At 36.7% G+C, this 23225-nt stretch overlaps 1 protein-coding gene and 1 pseudogene across 2 annotated transcripts in view; one reads left to right on the top strand and one right to left on the bottom strand.

Annotated features, from left to right (window-relative positions):
- The window catches only part of CYLC1 (cylicin 1), a 200928-nt gene that overhangs the window by 111139 nt on the left and 66564 nt on the right, over positions 1–23225 (bottom strand). The window contains exon 6 of one of the 2 annotated variants that reach the window (XM_023249309.2): positions 6830–7006. The exons of the other annotated variant lie outside the window; for it this stretch is intronic. Coding sequence (XP_023105077.2) covers positions 6974–7006 — 33 coding nt within the window. The 3' untranslated portion in view covers positions 6830–6973. Of the gene's footprint in view, positions 1–6829; positions 7007–23225 lie in introns of those variants that run through there. 2 annotated transcript variants of the gene reach the window in all.
- Positions 10356–20780, top strand: LOC101097048 (annotated as a pseudogene).

Genomic DNA, 23225 nt, shown 5'->3' with positions numbered 1-23225 from the left:
ACAGTGCCCGAGGGTTCCCCTTTCCCTGCATCCTTGCCAACACCTGTTGTATACTGTGCTGTTAATTTTAGCTATTTTCACAGATATGAGTTGGTATCTCATCATGGTTTTGATTTGCATTTCCCTGATAATGAATGATGTTGAGCATCTTTTCATACTTCTGTTGACCATCTGGATGTCTTCTTTAGAAAAGTGTCTATTCATGTCTTCTGCCCATTTCTTAACTGGATTAGTAATATTTGGGGGGATGTTGATATATATATATATATGTATATGTATATATGTATATGTATATATATATATATAATTTATTGTCGAATTGGTTTCCATACAACACCCAGTGCTCATCCCAACAAGTGTCCTCCTCCATGCCCATCACCCACTTTGCCCTCTCCCCCACCCCCTATCAACCCTCAGTTTGTTCTCAGTCCTTAAGTGTCTCTTATGGTTTGGCTCTCTCCTCTGCAACTTTTTTTCCCCTTCCCACACCCCCATGGTCTTCTGTTAAGTTTCTCAAGGTCCATATATGAGTGAAAACATATGGTATCTGTCTTTCTCTGCCTTATTTCACTTAGCGTAATTTGGATACTAACCCTTTATCAGATGTCAACTGCAAATATCTTCTCCCATTCAATTGCTTGTGTTGTAGTTTTCTGACTGTTTCCTTCTCTCTGGAGCTTTTTATCTTGATGACATCCCAATAGTTAATTTCTGCTTTTGTTTCCTTGCTTCTGGAGATGTTTCTACTAAGAAATTGCAATGGTTAGTGTCAAAAAGCTTGCTGCCTTCTACTGTAAGGTTTTAATGGTTTCTGTCTCACATTTAGGACTTTCAACCATTTTTAATTTACTTTTGTATATGGTGTAAGAAAGTGGTCCAGTTTCATTCTTCTGCATGTTGCTTTCCAGTTTTCCCAACATCATTTGTTGAAGACACTATTGTTTTCCCCATTGGATATTCTTTCCTGCTTTGTTGAAGACTAATTAACCATATAGTTGTGGGTTCATTTCTGGGCTTTCTGTTCTGTTCCATTGATCTGTGTGTCTGTTTTTGTGCTAATACCATACGGTCTTGATGACTACAACTTTGTAATATATCTTTAAATCTGGTATTGTGATGCCCTCACTTTTGGTTTTCTTTTTCAGGTTTGCTTTGGCTATTTGGAATCTTTTTTTGTTCCATACAAATTTTAGGATGTTTGCTCCAGCTTTGTAAAAAATGCTGTTTGTATTTTGATGGGGATTGCATTAAATGTGTAGATTTCTTTAGGTAGTATAGACATTTTAACAATGTTTGTTCTTCCAATGCGTGAGCATAGAATGATTTTCCATTTCTTTGTGTCATCTTCAATTTCTTTCATAAGTGTTCTATAGTTTTAAGAGTATAGATCTTTTACCACTTTTGTTAGGTTTATTCTTAGATTCCTAATTTTTTGGTGCAATTGCAAGCAAGATCGATTCCTTGACTTCTTTTTTGGCTGCTTCATTATTGGCATATAGAGATGCAACCAGTTTCTGTACATTGATTTCATATCCTGAGACTTTGCTGAATTCGTGACAATACTTCAGTTGACAGGTAAAATAGTTGTAGAAGTTTAAGGTGCAAAAATTTACACACCTGTGTTATAAGTCACACAGATGAAAAGAATAGCATCGGGAATTTAGTCAATAATATCTTAATAAGTACTTAATAAGACCTAGAATCATTTACTTGAGTGCCTATACACTAGGGAAAGGAGAATATACAGTTACTTTGAGGAATATTGGACACAGTATCTGACTTGACATTGATATCCAGAGAACTGAAGCATCACCATCACGGTACCCTTAGTAAGGCCTTAGAGATGGGTTATGGGTTGAATTGTGTCCCTCAAATTTCTCTGCTGATATCCTAACCTTCAATACTTCAGAACATGACCTTTGAGGGAGAGTTTTTACAGAGATAAATGTTTAAATGAGGTCATTGGGATAGATCCCAAACTAATGTGATATGTCTCCTTATAAAAAATGGAAATTTGGACACAGAGACATATGTAGAGGAAGAATACCATGTGAATATGAATGCATCCATCTACAATCCAAGGAGAGTCCTTCCCTCACAGTCCTCAGAAGGAACCAACTTTGTCAACACCTTGATTATGTTGTTATAGCCTACAAAATGGTGAGAGAATAAATTTATATGGCTCAATCCATTCAGTTTGTGGCAGCTTAAGTACCTGCCACTTTGGTAGGCTACCCTAGAAAACAAGTACATATAAACAGGTAATAAGTAGAGTCTTGGTTATGATTGGTCTAATGGATGTTGCAAACCCAGCCACTGGTCATTTCCTCAACTTCTAAGTGTATCATTTAGCTGTATACTTGGCAGTTGGAGTAACCCTCTATGTGGTCCATGGACTGTGGAGTAGTAGCTATTATAGTAATGAAATCAAGTGGAAACCTTAGAAACTTCCTCTCTACCCTTTAGGAAAAACATAAAAGTATATATAGCATCCCTAGGTCCACTTGGGAATGATTTATATTACTTTTAAGGAGAAAAAGTATACAAGAATAACATTCCCACTCATAGCTCTGCTTAATTTGTGAGTTTGCCTACTGAGAAAACCGGATGAATCATGGAGAATGACTATAAACTACTACAAGTTCATCCAGGTGGTATTCCCAACTGTAGCTGCTCTGCTAGACATGGTACTGTTGCTAGATCAGCTTGGAAAGACCTCACATACACTGATTTGGGAAATTATTTTCTATTTATTCAGAAAAGGGAAACAGAAAACAGTTCACAATCATATGAGGCAATGATATGCATTTACAGTTTGCTGAGATCTATGTTAAATCTCCCATTCTTTCTCATAATATAGTCTAAACTATTCTGAAACATCTGTATACCCTATAGAATATTACATCAGTGGCATTATGCTGATTAGGCAGGATAATAAAAAAATTGAAAAATATGCTGGAAGGCTTTATTAAGGGACATTTATTTCAGAGAATGGAGGACAAATAATAGAAATATTCAGGAACTTGCAATTTTACTAAAACTTTTAGTCCAGTGGTCAAAGACATGCTGAGACACTGCCCCTCTACAGAAAAAAAAAGTTGTGTCTGGCATTTATTACTAAGCAGAAAGAAATACATTGGTGGTCTTCTTTGGATTTTGGAGTAACACAGTCCACACAAAAGAATACTGCTCCATTTGACTTACTGGGTGACACTAAAGGCTGACAGATTTCAATGGGGCCTTGAAACAGAAAAGGGCTTGATAATAAGCCCAAGTTGTGGTGTCAGTATCCCTGCTGCTTGTGGCACAGAATGAAGAAAATTCTCTGGTTTTTGGAGGTGTAAGTGATAGGGAAAGGTGCAATGTGGTGTTTCTGACAGGTGCCAGTGTGAGAATCTCAATTAAAGCCCCTGGGTTTCTGGAGCAAAGCCATGGTGTCTATATCCAAGAATTATATGCCCTTTAACAGACAACTCTTGGAATGGTACTGGACTATAATAGAGACAAAATGTTTTACAATAGGATACCAAATGATTATGAATCCAGAACTGCCAATCATAATCCAGATTCTGTTGAAGAATTTTTCCTAATCAAAAAGTCATGAAGGCCCAGCAGCTATCCATCATAAAATGGACATGGTCATTCTGAGATCAAGTCTAAGCAGGACCAGAAGTTATAAATAAATTTTATGAACAGGTTACACAGACCCCTATGTCATCCAACATACTTGCACTAGCACCCTCCCTCTGCGTACACCTGTGAATATTTGAATAAGGAGAGAAAGCCTGAATTTCATTCATAAATAGGTTGGTTTAGTTTGTGGGTTCAAGCTAAAAATATATGGTACCTACATTACAGCCACACTCAGGGATGGTCTTAAAGGAGTATAGTATCTAACCAGAGGATTCACTTCACAGTAAAGGAGAAGTGGGAGTAAACTGGCCAAGAGATTCACTGTGGCCCTAACATCAACAACAGTGATGAAGGCTATTGTTTTTCCACTCTTCTCCCTAAGAAGTCCACAGGAGCGTTGGAGGGATGAGTATGGATAGAGAAATTAATCTGTGTAGTGACTGAGTTTGCTGCTCAGATCTCACTTCAAGAAAGATTGGGGCGCCTGGGTGGCTCAGTCGGTTGAGCCTCCGACTTCGGCTCAGGTCATGATCTCGTGGTCTGTGAGTTCCAGCCCTGCATCAGGCTCTGTGCTGACAGCTCAGAGCCTGGAGTCTGCTTCTGATTCTGTGTCTCCCTCTCTCTCTCTCTGCCCCTTCCCGACTAATGCTCTCTCTCTGTCTCAGAAATAAATAAACATTAAAAACCTGCATATCAAGATAATCCCTTCTTTAAAAAAAAAAAAAAAGAAAGAAAGATTGTGCTATGAGGAGTGTAGATACTGATAGCCTCAAGCTACTGAAAATTTGAGATCCACCAGTGTGCAAGCCAGGGCCACTCTTTCACTGGATTGCTTCCAGCTAATGATTTAGCACCATGGGGGTACAAAGGTCAGGATATTCCTTACCAACACAAACTCTTCTAAAGAGCAGTATTTACTCATGGCTTTTCACTGGCCTGGTTGAGACTCTCTGAGCTGCATCACAGTCTCAGGCTCTTCCTTCCAGCTTTCCTTTTTCTTTCTCTTTTAACATGGGTCACAACTGCATGGTAATCTGAAGATTCTCCCTACCTACTCTTTCTCCTTTTCTCCTTTACCTTTCACCACTGTTTCCCTTAGTAAGTCATTTATATTTTTCATTATCCCTTAGCTTGTAATTCCTGGAGGATCGCTGGTGCTCTAGGGTAGAAGCCCAGAGAGACATTTCAGGTGGAGGATAAATTCTCTAGCTGCCATTTGCCAACTGTTTTGGAAGTATTTTATCTATCCTTGTGTACTGGCTGAATATTGGTATTGGGTCTAAATTTCATCCCTGTTTCTCATTTATTTCTTCAACATCACTTATTATTTATAGGTAATTGCTTTTATTGTTTTATTTTATATCATTCAAGAGCTTCTTTTAGGAAATACAGGTATACACACACACACACACACACACATGCATTCTCTCTTCTCTCTTTTAAAAAATACTATAGCTTCTATAGCATATAGTCTCTTATTCACCTTGATTTTTTTCACTAAAGCTTAAGTAAAAGATCTTTCCATCTCACTACATAGAGAGCTTCTTTATTCCTTTTCAGATTCATGTGGCATTCCATTACAATGAAATACTGTTATATATTGAAATAATCATTTAATGACAGATAAATGGACTGTTTTTAAACTTTTCATATTTACAATGTTGCAATAAAAAACTTTTTTGTGTCATTTAGGGAATGTGTAAAGTTATCAAATGGGTTAGAAAAATGACACCTCTTTAAGAATTGGATCTGAAATGTAGTAATTTCTGAGTAAATGGAGGACAAGATTATAACAAAAGGCAGAAATCAGGCTGTATGGAATGAAGGAGTTCTCCATATTTATATGTCTATAGCTCTATCTATATATTTGTTGTTTCAATAGATAGCATATTTGTGTTCTCTCAAAATTCATATATTAAAATCTTAATCCCCAATGTGGTGGCATTAGAGTGGGGCTTAAAACCCCAAAGGTAGAGCCTTTGAGAAGTGCTTTGGGGGAGCAGAGCCCTCAAGAAAGGAATTAGTGTTTTTATAAAAGAGAACCCAGAGCTCCCTAGTCCCCTTCCACTATGTGAGGACACAGTGATAAGGGAGGTCTATGAACCGGAAGGTAGGCTCTCACAAGACCCTGAATTTTCTGGTTCCTTGATCTTGGACTACCCAGCCTCTAGAATTGTGAAAAATAAATTTGTTTATGAGCTACCCAATTTATGGTATTTTTGTTATAGCAGCTAAGACAGACAAAGACGATTATCTACTCTAATCTAATCCGACTTCGGATTACACTGTCTTTCTTTCCACACCCCTTTACAGCTTTCAGGAATAAACATTTCAAGCATATTCATGGAAACATGTAAAATAATTGACAAATATGTGTTATTCTTTCAGGGTAACTTGCAGATTATCATTAAATAAAGTAATAAACTAAATAAAAAGTGTCTAAAGGTAAATGATTACACTTAGAGGTCTATATGAATGTAGGAAGTGGGGGTTACTCTCTACATATATCTCTTTATTTCTTTTAAGGGTGTAAGAGATATGATTCTTTCCTTCCATTATCTGTTTACTTTTTCTTAACGCTAAGAAAAGGTAGATAAAACAAAACATGATAAATCTATTCAAAGGGAGATTGTAAAGTTTTAACCTAAATTTAGAAATGGTTTCTAATTAAAGTTTCAGAACATGGGGTAAAATGCTACAGCATTTTGGCTTGAATAGTTCAAGCATTTAATAAAGCATGTACCACTAAAATTACCCCTATAAATTATACACAAAAAAATCAGCTCCTGGTGTAAGCGTTAAATTGTAGTGTAGGGTTAACCTGTAGCCTTGAGAAATAACAGCTTTGTTTGGATACTGTAGGTTAAGAGATAACAGCCTTGTCCTATCAATCAAGGGAACAAATGTTCAAGGAAAATCAACTGGATTAGTGTTTGATTGGATTGGGGCAAGGGCATGTCTGAACTGTTTCCACCCCCATCTGGGAACTATTTCTTTGTTCTGTTCCCAGGTGGTGGTGATAAGACGATGTGGTAGGCTATAAAAACTCTGTACCCCGGCTGTTCAAGGCCACACTCTGATCTAGAGTGTCTTACAGATCTGTCGGCCTTGCCTCTCATTGCAATAAACTTTGTTGTGACTGTCACTGATGCCTGTAGCATTCTGTTTCAGGAATCATGTGGATGCAACACTGGGATTCATGGAAGACTTGTTTTTATTTATTACAGTTCCACACAAGTAGAAATGATCATTTGGGAGTAGCCAGTGTTTACTGTGGTAAGGCCATTCTGTGAAACCAAGTGCTCAGTTCTTTTTTTTTGTTTTTTCTTTTTCTTTTTCTTTAAAGCAGCTTATGAATCCACTTTGCTTCAGGCTGAGGAATAAAGTAAAAAAAGGAAAAAAAAAGAAAATAAAAAGTAAAATATTATTTATCTATTAATTATGGAGAGTTCCTGGTTTTTTAGAGACCACACCAAAACACATAATGTCACAAGTGAAAGGAACTTGGATATCATTTTTATTATTTCTTATTAAAAATGCAGGTTCCTGGACTCCACCCCAGACTTATCAAGTCGAAGTCTGAGATGGAGTCAGAAATTTGCATGCTCAACAACTTCCCTGGGTGCTCCTAATGTTCACCAAAAGGTGAGAAGTACTGAATACTCATCCAACAATAAGGATTTGTGTAGGAACCAAGTTCTATCAAAGTACATTATGTATCTAAGATCTCACAACTATTTTAATAAACCAGAACTTTTGAAATTGATAATATAATATAAAAACACAAAAAATAGTTAACAATAATGGAAAGTCACTTCAAATTCCACCCTACTAATATAAATATATTCATATTTGCATATTACTATCTTTGTTCAGAAACATGCAGATTTTTGCTTAGTTGTGATCCCATAGTATTTTTTCCTGTTTTTATCTCTTAAAAGTATAATATGAATTTTTCCTTTAATTATCAAAGTTTTATAATTATTTCAATGAATGCATATGATTATATATATTTTACTAAACCATTCTCCTAATTTGATACCTTTAGTTTAATTCCAAAGTTTTTCCTTTACAGACTGTATTGTAATCATTGTCTTTATTCCTAGAGTTTGTTTATCCATCTGCTGATATTTTTATTACAATACATTTCAAGTAATGGGATTACTGAGTCAAATAGTACTACCACATTTACGACTCTTCCTTCATAGTTCCATATAATTCTAGAGGAAGGCTAAACCAGTTACACTGTTCTTTTGCGTCAGCAGTGAATAAAAGTACCACCATCCTTAAAGCCTCAAGAACTCTGTGAGATATATAAGATACCTTAAACACATAGTACATATAAAATTTGTTATATTTATATAATTTAGGTATGTATTATTATATCTTTACTTCATTATTATATGAGAAATGATCTCATAGGATTGTTTTCATTACTAACCATGGTAAATATATTTTTTTTAATTTTTAAATGTTTTATTATTATTTATTTTTGAGAGAGAGACAGAGCACGAGTGGAGGAGGGGCAGAGAGAGAGGGAGACACAGAATCCAAAGCAGCCCCAGGCTCCGAGCTGCCAGCATAGAGCTTGACATGGGGCCTGAACTCACGAACCATGAGATCATGACTTGAGTTGAAGTCAGATGCTTAACTGACCGAGCCACCCAGGCACCCCATAGTCAATATTTTTTAATAATTTTATTTCTTATATTTATTTATTTCCTCCTGTATAAATTATGTTTCTATTTCTTGGCCATTTATTATAGGTACCTTTATTTTACTATAAGAAATGTGTCTTATTATTCACACTCTTGATTTATAGTTCAGTATTTTTTTCTATATCATACTCTTATCTTGTATCTAATGATAAAATTTTATAGCCTGCTTCTCCTATTAACTAGTTGAGTGTACTTGGATACAAATTTCTCCACTGTCTTTGCCTTTCAAAATGTTTCTTATCTTTCATGATCCAGGTCAAATATCACCTTAATAGTTATTTGACAGCTTTTTTTTTACCCTTTTTTAATGAATGAATGGATGAATGAATGAATGAATCAATGAATCAATGAATGTATTTATGAACTGGGCACACTAAAAATTATACTATCTAGTATCATCTGGATTTTTTTTTTCTTTTTTTTAATTTTTTTTTCTACGTTTATTTATTTTTGGGACAGAGAGAGACAGAGCATGAACGGGGGAGGGGCAGAGAGAGAGGGAGACACAGAATCGGAAACAGGCTCCAAGCTCTGAGCCATCAGCCCAGAGCCTGACACGGGGCTCGAACTCACGGACCGTGAGATCGTGACCTGGCTGAAGTCGGACGCTTACCCGACTGCGCCACCCAGGCGCCCCTCATCTGGATTTTTAAAACTGCCCAGCAATTATTTTATTCATTTCTTCCTATTTTTTAAATAACTGTCACACTAATTTTCTTGTTCAATAAATATCAAGTGCCAGCCACTTTCTTGGGAATTTGGGATATATTAGTAAACAAAACAAAGAGCTTTGCCCTCACAGTGATTACATTATATATTATATTATACATTATATGTATAATACATTATATATTATATATTACATTATATATAATATACATATTATATATATGTGTATATATATGTACATATTCATATTTGTCAAACTACTGACACAATCACTCCCAAACATTTCAATCACTCCCAAAAGATACTATGTATCCCTTGATTGAAAGTTTTAAGCAGATGTGATGTGTTTTAACATGATGTGATATATGTTTTCTACAGAAGAGAGTTAACAGTGGCTGTGACCAGGGAGGTAGCAGTGTAGTTGATGAAAGGTGGTCATATTTTAGATATTTTTTGAGTAAACCAGATCTAACAAGGATTGTAAAAGAAAAAGAAAAATCAAGATGTATTTGGTATATCCTAACCTTATTCTTGATCTTAATTTTTGATCTTAATTTGTCTTGACTTAATGGGAAAGTATGACATTTTCTATCAGTTTTTTATAGATAGCTATTATCAAAAGACAATTCTCTATTCTTTTTTTTTTTTTAGTTTTTATTTAAAGTCTAGTTAACATACAGTTTAATATTAGTTTCTGGTATACAGTATAGTAATTCAACAATTCCATACAACACCTAGTGCTCATCACAAGTGCACTCCTTAATCTCAATCATCTATTTAACCATACACTCACCCATCTCCCTTCTGGTTACCATCACTTTGTTCTCTATAGTTCAGAGTCTGTTACTTGGTTTGTACCTCTCTCTCTATTCTCCACTTTGCTCATTTGTTTTGTTTCTTAAAATCCATATGTGAGTGAAATCATTTATTTATCTTCTGACTTATTTTGCTTGCATAATATTCCCCAGCTCCATCCATATCGTTGCAAATCACAAAATTTTTCTTGTGTGAAAACCCGTTTGTCCTGATATTCAGCACCAAAGCAACAAATCGAAAAGTGCCTAGACCATGAATGACAAAGACCCATTTACTAATTTTAAGCAGCTTCCAGACAGGTAGAAACGTGCAAATACGTTATCAGGTGGCAGAAGCACTGGAGAGTGTCATTTTTGCAATATCATCTTGACTTGCTGCTGATAATGGCAATGATACCGATTTTTGATTCTCTTCCTCTAGCCTGTTAACATCAGTGGTCTTGTGCTGCCTATCCTTCACTGTAATCAGAATGTATGAGTACCTCATGCCCCACCCAACGTGCAGGACACCCAAGCCATAATGGGGCCAAGTGAGTGCCCAAGCACCCCAACCCATGCAGGGACCAAGGCACAACAAGGGTGGGTAAGCACCCTAGGCCCTGCACTACCCACACAGAAACCAAGCCAAAGCTAAGTTGAGAAAGGGTCTCACATCCTGCCATCCCTATGTACTGGAAATGCCACAACTGGGTTAGTTAGTACCTTGAGTCTCACGCAAACCATTCAGAGATTTGAGCCACAGTTTGGGAAAATGCCCTTAGATTCACATTCCCTGTGCAACATACTAGCCACAAACCGAACAAATGAGTGCCCAAAGACCTTGCCTACCCCACACAGAGACCAAGAAACAATGAGATGAGCAAGTGGCTAAAATTATACTCTCCTTGTGCAGGGGTTGAGTTACAAACAGTTCAAGAAAAGGCCTCATGCTTCACCATCTCTGTACAGCAGCTGTAGCCTTATCACAACCCATGGGTATGTGCAACCCACAAGAAGTACAACTATAGAGTACCTGGCTCTGGTAGCCAAGGAAGATTGCATTTCTGGACCACACGTTTCAGCTTCTACACAATACTTCTCCTTCAAGAGTGGGGGAGGTGGCCATTTTGCCTAATACAATACAAACACAGATAGGCAAAATGAGGAAACAGGAAAATGTTCCAAATCAAAGAATAAAGCAAATTTCCATATTAAACTTAATGAAATGGAAATAAGCAATCTAACTGATAAAGCATTCAAAGTAATGGTCATAAAGATGCTCATTGATCTTGGGAGAAGAATGGATGAACATAGTGAGAACTTCAACAATGTAATAGAAAATATAATAAAGTGCCAAACAAATTATAACTGTACTGAAAAATACATTAAAGAGGTTCAACAACACAATGAACAAAATAGAAGTATGAATTTGTGGGCTGGAATATAGAGCAATGGCAAACACCCAGAGCACCAAAAGGGGAGAGAAAAAAAAGACATCTGGATAACATCAAGCAAAATGGGAGAAGGGAAAGAGAAAGGGACACAGAAAATATCTCAAGAAATAAGTGCTAAGATGTCTCTAATCTGGGACAGTAAAACATACATACAGGTTCACAAAGCCCCAAGAGTTCCAAATAATATGAAACCAAAGAGAAACACACTGGGACACATTTTAAAATGGTAAAAGTTAAGGACAAAAAGAATTTTAAAAGCACCAAGAGTAAAGCAACTTACTACATACAAGGGAAACCCCATAAAGCTATCGGCAGATTTTTCAGCCGAAACATTATAGGCCAGAAAGGAGTAGCATGACATATTCTGAAGTGCTGAAAGAGGAAAACTGCAAACCAAGAATCCTCTGCCTAGCAAGTTTATTATTCAAAATTAAGACTTACAAATTGTTTTCCAGATAAGCAAGAACTAAAGGAAATTATCACCACTAAATCAGCTTTAAAAGAGATGTTAAAGACATTTCTCTGAGCTAAAATGGACAGGCATTAGTGAGTAATAAGAAAACACAGAAAAGCAAAAACCTCACTGGAAAGGATAAATAAATAAATGTTCAACCACATATAAAGTTAAGTATGATGGGTAAAATAAAAGTAGTAAAATTAAAAATACAATAATTAATTAAGGGATATATAAAATAAAATTATATAAAGTGTGTTTTCAAAATATTTTTGGGTGATATGAGTAAATATTTGGAATGAGTACAAAATTAATATCAACTTAAAATAGAGTATAACAAATAGAACAAAGTGAGGATTTCTCGAGGGGAGGTGGATGAGGGGATGGGCCAAATGGGTGATGGGCATTAAGGAGGGCATTTGTTGGGATGAAGACTAAATGCTATGTGTAAGTGATGAATCACTGGGTTCTACTCCTGAAACCAATACTACACTGTATGTTAACTAACTTAAACTTAGATAAATAAATTTTAAAAAGACTACAATATACCTAAGATATTTTATTTTATATGAAACTCACAGTACTACAAACAGCAACAACAATGAAAAAAGCTTATAGTGAATACAAGAAAGACAATGAGAAAAGGATCTAAACATAATACTAAAGAGGAGGAGGAGCCAAGATGGCGGAACAGCATGGAAAGTTTTTGTGTGTCTCGCATCCATGAAATACAGCCAGACCAACACTAAACCATCCAACACACCTAGAAAACTGATTGGAGGTTTAACCCAACAATCTGCACAACCTGAAACACAGAATTCAGCAGGTATGTGGCACAGAGAGGTGAACTTGGGGAGAGACAAGTTGGCAGCAGGCAGAGAGCCGCTTTTGCAGTCAGAGAGAGGATGGAGACTTGGGGGTGGGGAGAATACAGGAAAAGCACCCCTCCCCAAAAACAGCTGGAGAGAAAGTGGAAAATTGGAAACAGTCACAGGGTCTAAAATAAAAAGGGAGAAAGGAGAAAGGAGAGGGTTTAAATTACATTAAGACTGTAAACAAGGGGAGCGCAAAGTCTGCAACTCTGCAACTTGATAACTGACTGTGCTCTGGTGGGAAGGGTGAATCCCCAGGAACAGAGTGGGGTCTGGGGGGATCTCAGGCCACACGGGGAAAAGCAGTTCCACTGCTGGGAGGACATTTGGTAGAGACTGTTGAAGCCACCTGGTCCCAGCAGACCCCAGAAAACGGCCATATTCGCTGGTGCTGGAACAAGGTCATTAAGGGTGAAGCCTGGTGCCAGATGTGTGTTGTGATTTTCCATAATCCCTGAAAAGTTCCTGCTACACTATCTCGATAACTTTTTCTGGGGTGGGCTGGCACCTGGCCTCAGTCACAGGCCACCAGCTGCAGCTGGGTCTAGCAAGCGATCCTGGGTTCAGTCAACATTTGGCCTTTGCTCATTTGGCCATTGCTCGATGAGACCCTCTTGCAGAGGGGCAGAATGGCTAAAAGCAGCGGTCCTTCAGAAGTAAGGGGCCAGGGGAAAAAAACGCATCTGAGACAAAACTTGGGAGAGGTACTGCCTGGGGCTTGTTCATAGTGAAGAAGCGAAGAGTGGATGAAAGCTGAAGACAGAGGACAGGTGCACGATTACTGATTGGGGAGAACACAGTTCCAATACTAGAGACTGGGTAGCTAGAACAGAGAATTAATGATATAGAGGACAAACTTACAGAGAATAATGAAGCAGAAAAAAAGAGGGAGATTAAGGCAAAAATGCACAATTTAAGACTTAGAGAAATCAGTGACTCATTAAAAAGGAACAACATCAGAATAAAAGGGGTCCCAGAAGAGAAAGAGAGAAAAATCAGGGTAGAAGGGTTATGTGAGCATATCATACACAAATTCTCAAAATACTTAGGCAAGGAGAGAATCATGAAAGCATCAAGGGAAAAAAAGTCCCTAACTTACAAGGGAAGACAGATCAGGTTTGCAGCAGAAATTTCCACAGAAACTTGGCAGACAAGAAACGAGTGGCAGGGTATATTCAATGTGCTGAATCAGGAAAATATGCAGCCAAGAATTCTTTATCCAGCAAAGCTGTCATTCAAAATAGAAGGAGAGGTAAAAAGTTTCCTAGAGAAACAAAAATTAAAGGAATTTGTGACCACTAAACCAGCCCTGCAAGACATTTTAAGGGGGAATTTCTGAAGGGAGAAAAGATGTATACATATGTATTATATATATAATATATATATATTATATATATACATATATATAATATATATATATATTATATATACATATATATAATATATAAATATAATATATTATATAACAAATATATAATTATATATTAATTATATTTTTATATAATATATTAATCTAATTATATTGTAATTATAATATTATAATATTATATATTATATGCTATTATATTATATTATATAATAATATAATATATATTAATATATTACAATGTAATTATATAATATAATATATACACTAATATATTATAATATAATATATATACCAAAAACAACAAAGATTAGAGAGGACCAGAGAACACCACCAGAAACTCCAACTCTGCAAGCATCATAATGGCAATAAATTGATATCTTTCAGTACTCACTCTAAACGTCATTGGGCTCAATGCTCCAATCAAAAGACATAGGGTAACAGAATGGATAAGAAAATAAGATCCATCTATATGCTGATTACAAGAGACCCATTTTAGACCTAAAGATACCTTCAGATTGAAAGTAAGGGGATGGAGAACCATCTATGATGTAATGGTCAACAAAAGAAAGCCAGAGTAGCCATACTTATATCAGACAATCTAGACTTTAAAATAAAGACTATATCAAGAGATGCAGAAGGGCATTATATCATCATTAAGGGGTCTATCCACCAAGAAGACCTAACAGTGGTAAACATTTATGCTCCAAATGTGGAAGCACCCAAATATATAAATCAATTAATCTCAAACACAAAGAAATTCATCAATGGTAATACCATAATAGTAGGAGACTTCAACACCCCACTCACTACAATGGACAGATCATCTAATCAAAAAATCAACAAGAAACAATGGCTTTGAATGATACACTAGACGAGATGGATTTGACAGATATATTCAGAAAATTTCATTCTAAAGCAGCAGAATACAGTTTCTTCTCCAGTGCACATGGAATGCTCTCCAGAATAGATCATATACTGGGACACAAATCAACCCTAAGTACAAAAAGGTCGAGATCATACTGTGCATATTTTTAGACCACAACACTATGAAACTCGAAATCAACCACAAGACAAATTTTGGAAAGGTAACAAATACTTGGAGACTGAAGAACATCCTACTAAATAATGAATGGGCTAACCAAGCAGTTAAAGAGGAAATTAAAAAGTATATGGAAGTCAATGAAAATGATAACACAATCCAAAACCTCTGGAACGCAGCAAAAGTCATCATAAGAGGAATGAATATAGCAATCCAGGCCTTCCTAAAGAAGGAAGAAAGATCTCAGGTATGCAACCTAACCTTATGCCTTAAGAAGCTGGAAAAAGCAGCAAATAAAACCAAAATCCAGAAGAAGACAGGAAATAATAAAGGTTAGAGCAGAAATTAATGCTATTGAAACTAAAAGAAAACAGTAGAACAGAATAATGAAACCAGAAGTTGGTTCTTTCAAAGGATTAACAAAATTGATAGACCACTCGCCACTTTGATCAAAAAGAAAAGAGAAAGGACCCAAATAAATAAAATCAAGAATGAAAGAGGAGAGATCACAACCAACACAGCAGAGATAGAAACAACAATAAGAGACTATTATGAGCAGTTATATGAAAATGAAATGGTCAATCTGAAGGAAATAGACAAATTCCTAGAAACATATACACTACCAAAACTGAAACAGGAAGAAATAGAAAATTTGAACAGATGCATAACCAGTAAGGAAATAGAATTAGTAATCAAAAATCTCCCAAAATACAAGAGTCCAGGGCCAGGCGTCTTTCCAGGGGAATTCTACCAAACATTTAAGGAAGAGTTAACACTTTTCTCTTGAAGGTGTTCCAAAAAATAGAAATGGAAGGAAAACTTCCATACTCTTTCTATGAAGCCAGCATTACCTTGGTTCCAAATCCAGACAAAGACCCCACTAAAAAGGAGAACCATAGACTGATTTCCCTGATGAACATAGATGCAAAAATCCTCAACAGGATATTAGCCAACTGGCTCCAACAATACAGTAAACAAATTATTCACCACGACCAAGTGGGATTTATACCTGGGTTGCAAGGCTGTTTCATATCTGCAAAACAACGTGATTCATTACATCAATAAAAGAAAGGACAAGAACCATATGATCCTCTCAATACACGCAGAGAAAGCCATTTGACAAAATACAGCATTCTTTCTTGATACAAACCCTCAACAAAGTAGGGATAGAAGGAGCATACCTCAAGATCACAAAAGCCATACATGAAAGACTCAACACTAATATCATCTCCCATGGGGAAAAACTGAGAGCTTTGCCCCTAAGATCAGGAACAAGACAAGGATGTCCACTCTCGCCACTGTTATTCAACAAAGTATTGGAAGTCTTAGCCTCTGCAGTCAGACAATGCAAAGAAATAAAGAAAATTCCATACTTACTATTCCCAAATTATCCCAAAAATGGAATAGAAAGTAGCAGTGCCAAACTTATTTTAAGAGGCAAGTATTATTCTGATACCAAAAGGAGAGAGAGAGAGAAAGAAAGACACAAACAATCGGGCCAATATTTCTAAAGAACTTAGATTTAAAAATTCTCAAAAACCTATTAGCAAATTGAATTAAACAATATATTAAAAGAATAATACATGGTCAAATTAGATTCTTTTCGGGGATTCAATGATGGTTGAACATATGAAAATCAATCAACATGATATTCCACATTAAAAAATGAAGGATTAAAAAGTACATGATTAGTGACAGTACTGGAGAGGGAAGTTGGAAGCCACTATAGTAGCCTCTGGAGGAGCAGGCAATGTTGATCTGTGGTCCAGAGGCCATTATCCCCAACTGGGAAACCCAGGAAATCTCCACAGGGACTACTCTAATGGCTGAGCAATTTGATGGGGTTGTGATTTGGGGAGCCCACTCCATAACAACCACTGGGTCCTATATCACCAGTTGAGTGACTGATAGGCTGACCCCTATTCATGACTGTATTTTTTGCTGCCACTAAGGCTCAGCAGCTTATATGCAGGCAGTAGGTGATGCTGTCAGTTATCAGTTTGATTTCCACAGCACCGAGCTGAATGAGCCTCTTATGGTACACACAGCAACCAGCCTCTTTTAGGAGATGTGTTAATGGTATCTAGAAGACCTGATGGCAGGAATCATCATTGCAGGCTGGTAACCCCAAGAAGGAGGCCAGTTGTACTCAGTGCCCATTGTAAGTATGATGGTAAGGCAGTCCTTTGCCACTGGGGGTTCTGGGAGCTCATATACCTATGGCTATTGGAAAGCATGACCAAGGAAGAGTGTCTGGAATTCACTGCCAATGATATTAATTTGGTCATGGAATGGGTGGTTCCAGTGGAGGGGTAATTTGCCTGGAAGCCATTGCAGAATAAAGGGTAGAGCAGAAGGTACTTTTGGGAGCCTAGATTCCCAAACTCACCATTACCACATCCACAATTCCTAGAATTCTAGGATACAATAAAAGACACACCATTGTGATGGAAAATTCACTAAAAATTTCATCAAAAAAGAAAAAAAGTATGATCATTTCTATAGATGCAGAAAAAGTATTTGACAAAATTCAAAGTCAATTTATGATAAAAATTCACAATAAAGTGTTTATAGAAGGAATGTACTTCAACATATAAAAGCCATATATAATAAACCCACAGCTAAGATACTCAGCAGTGAAAAGCTGAAAGCTTTTCCTCTAAATCAGAAACAAGAAAAGGAGGCCTGCTCTCAGCACTTTTATTCAACATAGTATTAAAGTCCTAGTTGCAGTGATTAGGAAAAAAAAGAAGTAAAAGGTATCCAAATTGAAAAAGAAGAAGTAAAATTGTCACTATTTGAAGATGACATGAAAATGAATTAAGTAACATTACAGGATACAGAATTAATATACAGAGATATATATCTATACACTAAAATGAACTATCAGAAAGAAAAATTAAGAAAACAATCCCTTTTACAATAACATCAAAATAATAAAATACTCAGGAATAGATTTAACCAAGGAGGTGAAACTCTTATATTCAGAAAACTATGACATTGTAAAAGTGATTAAAGACAACACAAATAAGTGAAAATATATTTTGTACTCATGGACAGGAAGAATTAATATCTTTGAGATATCTATACTACCCAAAGGGTTAATATCATTAAAATATCTATACTACCCAAAGCAATCTAAAGATCCAATACAATCCTTACAAAATACTAATGACATTTTTACAGAATTACAGTAAATAATCCTGATATTTGAAGTAAACTACAATGGATACTTAATAGCCAAAGAAATCTTGAAAAAGAATAAATATGGAAATATTAAATGCTACATGATTCTGAACTACATTACAAAACTATAATAATCAAAAGTATATGGTACTGGAACCAAAAGAGGCACGTAAGTTAATGGAACAGAATAGATACCCAAAAAATAAACTCATTTTCTGTGATCAATTTATCTACAACAGAGGAGGCAAGAACATATAGTGGGGGGAAAGAAACCAGAATTTTTAATAAATTGTGTGCAAAACTAAACCACATTCTTACAGTGAATACAAAAATAAACTCGAAGTGAATTAAATACTTAAATGTAAGGCCTGAAACCAAAAAATTCCTGGATGAAAATACAAACAGTAGGTTTTTTTGCATTGATCTTACCAATATTTTAGTGGATGTATTTCCTCAGACAAAGACAATTAAAGCAAAAATGAATAAATGAAACTACAGCAAACTAAAATCTTTTGCACAGTGAAGGAAACCAACAACAAAATAAATAGACAATCTACTAAACAGGAGAAGACACCTGGGGTTGATATCCAAAAGATATAATGATCTTGTACAGCTCAATAGTAAAAGAAAAAAAGCCTAATTAAAAATTGGCATGCAACCTGAATAGACACTCTTCCAAAGAAGTCAACAGGCAACAACAGGGAGATGGCCAACAGGAAGATCAAAACATGCTCAATATCACTAATCATCAGGTAAATGCAAATAAAAACTTTAAGGACACACCAACTCATGCCTGCCAGAATGGTAATTATCAAACAAACAAAAAGCAAGAAATAACAAGTGTTGGGGAGGGTGTGGAGGAATGGGAATCTTTGTGCACTGTTGGTCAAAATATAAATTGATGCAGCCACTATGAAAAACAGTATGGAGTTTGCTCAAAAAAAAAAAAAAAAGATTCAATTACCATGTGATCCAGCAATTACACTTCTCACTATTTATCCAAGGAATGTAAAAACACTAATTCTAAAAGATAGATGTATTCCTTTGTTTATTATAGCTTTATATACAATAATCAAGATATGGAAGCAACCTAAGTATCCATTAATAATAAATGGATACAGAATGTATCACAAACACACTGGAATATTATTCAGCCATACAAAAGAAGGAAATCCTGCCAAATCCAACAACATGCAATCACATAGAGGATATTATGCTAAGTGAAATAAGTCAGAGAAAGGCAAATAACATGATTTTTACTTATATGTGGAATCTAAAAATAAGTCAATAAAGCAAGACAGAAGTAGGCTCATAGGTACAGACAGCAAACTGATAGTTGCCAGAAGGGAGGGGATGGAGAAATGGGTGAAATAGGAAAAGGGGACATACAAACTTCCAGTTTAAATGATTAAATCAGGGGCACCTGGGTGGCTCATTTAAGCGTCTGACTCTAGATTTTGGCTCAGGACATGATCTCACAGTTTGTGGGTTTGAGCCCCATGTCTGTGCTGTGCACAGAGCCTGCTTGGGATTCTCCCTCTCCCTATTTCTTTCCCCCACTTTCTCTCTCTCAAAATAAATAAACTTTAAAAAATAAAATAAAATGATTAAGTCATGGGGATGTCCATCATAGGGAATATAGTTAATAACATTGTAATAAGTCTGTATGGTGACAAATGGAAACTAGACTTCTGGTGGTGATCATGTATTAATGTATAAAATTATCAAATCACTATGAGGTACATTTGTAACTACTATATGTTGTATTTCAATCATATTTCAATAAAAATATAAAATAAGAGAAGGGCTAGAGAAAAGAGAAAGGAAAGAACTGAAGAGGAATAAGAGTACGAAAATTTTTCAAATAAAATAAAGTTACAAAGACAATTAATGAAGGAACTAAAAATAAAGATAGAACCATATTAGGAAAAGAGGAGAGGAGATGATGTATATAAACAAAATCTTCACCCATTATGGAAGACCATTTTGAGAAAATGTATAAAATTGAAAAGTAAACATAAAATATATTATTTAGAGATATGGAAGTAGCCAACAAACAAAATAAATACAGAATCACATTTATACGTACCTATGTCCTTCGGTTTGCCTATACAACTAATTTTACTGGTACTTGAATATCTTATCTTCAAATACAATGATAATGCTTCAAATTAAAGAAATTGTGTCTTTTGAAAACAGACCAAACCAAGTAATGACAGTGTGAGAAAAATGAGTCCTTATGTCATAAGTACATATTTTAAATACAATTCTTAAATTATTATTTTTTTACACTCTGGAAATCAGTGTAGTATCTAAGAATTCCCATACCTTTTCCTTGGAAAAATTTCATTAGATAATTTTCATTTCATGTCACTATTATTTCTCGTGATCTAGTAGTTCAGTCACCTATGTTACATCATTCGGGGTATTCCATTCCTGATCCATCCCAGTTATGTGCAGGCATATGGCTTACATCTTTCAGACTCCATTAAAACACCAAACACTTTCACTGTACTGTTCACTCCGGTTTCAATTTATAGCTCATTTAACTTAATTCTTCATTTTGAAGACAAAGAAATAGGCCCAGAATAGGAAGAGGATTTACTGGTTTTATTTTGTCATAAAACGATGTGTGTTTTAGGGTAAAAAGTACAAATTTAAAGAGTGTGCACAGTTCTATAGTTCCTGTGTCTTTATTCAATTTGTGAATTCACAAAAAAATCACACAGAGTAGAGAGATTTTGGAGGAAGATAGTGGCGTAGGATGACGCTGGGTTCACCGCGTCCTGCTGATCACTTAGATTCCAACCACATCTGCCTAAATAACCCAGAAAACCCGCCAGAAGACTAGCAAAATGGACTCTCCAGAGCAAAGCGTACACGAGAGGCCCATGGAAGAGGGTAGAAAGGGCTGAGAGGCAGTGAACATTACATGGACTGGCAGGAGGGAGCCGGGGAGGTGGAGGGGCATCCAGCCTTCCCGGGAGGCAGAGCCCCTGAGTCTGGCTTGCAAAAGCGGAGGGGCTGGACGGAGTGTGTTCTCACAGCCAGCAGAACTTAACATCTGGAATGTTATAAGTCAACACCTCTGCTCCGAGAGTGGGATAGCTAGAGGAAAATGGGAGGGAGAGTTGTTGAGCTCCAAAGGACAGAGCTCAGCTTGGCAGGGAACAAAGGCGCTGTCCAGCGCCATCTCCCTTGCCCATCCCCCAGCCAAAATCCCAAAGGGAACCAGTTCCCGTCATGGAACTTGCTTGCACCGTGCAAACACCCAATGCTGTGCTTCTGTGGATCCATCCCTCCGAAAGGTTGGCCTCCCTCCTGGTGCTGCAGGGCTCCTCCTGAAGCGGACCACCTAAGGCAAAGCAAGCTGAGTCTGCCCCTCCTGCCCCTGGCACCCTGCTGATCCACCCCAGCTAATATGCCAGATCCCATCGAAACAGCACCACAAGTCTGGCAGTGTGCAAGTAGTCCAGACAGGGGCCACACCACTCCACATTGAGCCCTGCCCCTAGGAGAGGGGAAGATAAGGTACAGACAAGTCTGACTGTGGCTCCAGCGGTGGGCTGGGGGCAGACATCAGGTCTGACCACCAACATAAGTTACTCCAGACAGCACAGAGGAAGAGCCCTGCAGCTCCACGCCACTCCAGGGCCTATCCAAAATGACAACATGGAAGAATTCTCCTCAAAAGAAACTCCAGGAAGTAGAGACAGCTAGACAACTGACCAAAAACGATCTAAGCAATGTAACAGAAAATGAATTTAAAGTAATAGTCATAAAATTAATCTCTGGGCTTGAAAAAAAGCATAAAGGACAGCAGAGAATCTACTACTACAGAGATCAAGGGACTAAGAAACACCCAGGAGGAGCTAAAAAATGCTATAAATGAGCTGCAAAATAAAATGGAGATGACCACAGCTTGGATTGAAGAGGCAGAGGAGAAAATAGGTGAATTAGAAGATAAAACTATGGAAAAAGAGGAAGCTGAGAAAAAGAGAGATAAAAAAATACAGGAGTAAGAGGGGAAAATTAGAAAACTAAGTAACAATTAAACGTAATACCATATGCATAATTGGGATTCCAGGGGAGGAAGAGAGAGAGAAAGGTGTTGACGGTGTACTTGAAGAAATAATAGCTGAGAACTTCCCTGATCTGGGGAAGAAAAAAGGCATTGAAATCCAAGAGGCACAGAGAACTCCCTTAAGACGTATCTTGAATCGATCTTCTGCATGACATATCATAGCGAAACTGGCAAAATACAAGGATAAAGAGAAAGTTCGGAAAGCAGCTAGGGATAAACATGCTCTACCACATAAAGGGAGACCGATAAGACTAGTGATGGATCTCTCCACTGAAACTTGTCAGGCCAGAAAGGAATGGCAGGAAATCTTCAATGTGATAAACAAAAATTATGCAGCCGAGAATCTGTTATCCAGGAAGCCTGTCATTTAGAATAGAAGAGATACAGTCTTCACAAACAAACAAAAACTAAAGACATTCGTCACCACTAAACCAGCCACACAAGAGATCCTAAGGGGGACCTGTGAGACAAGGTACCAGAGACATCACTACAAGCATGGAAATTACAGACATCACAATGACTCTAAACCCATATCTTTCTATAATAACACTGAATGTAAATGGACTAAATGCTCCAACCAAAAGACATAGGGTATCAGAATGGATAAAAAACCAAGACCCATCTATTTGCTGTCTACAAGAGACTCATTTTAGACCTGAGGACACCTTCAGATTGAAAGTGAGGAGATGGAGAACTATCTATCATGCTACTGGAAGTCAAAAGAAAGCTGGGGTAGCCATGCTTATATCAGAAAAACTAGAGTTTCAATTAAAGGCCTCAACAAGAGATGAAGAAGGGCATTATATAATAATCGCAGGGTCTATCCATCAGGAAAAGCTAACAATTATAAATGTCAGTGTGCCGAATATGGGAGCCCCCAAATATATAAAACAATTAATCACAAACATAAGCAACCTGACTGATAAGAAGGTGGTAATTGGAGGAGACTTTAA

This window comes from Felis catus, chromosome X, assembly GCF_018350175.1.
Source record: "Felis catus isolate Fca126 chromosome X, F.catus_Fca126_mat1.0, whole genome shotgun sequence".
Classification (NCBI taxonomy): Eukaryota; Metazoa; Chordata; class Mammalia; order Carnivora; family Felidae; genus Felis; species Felis catus.
This window is presented reverse-complemented; position numbering and strand designations above follow the sequence as displayed.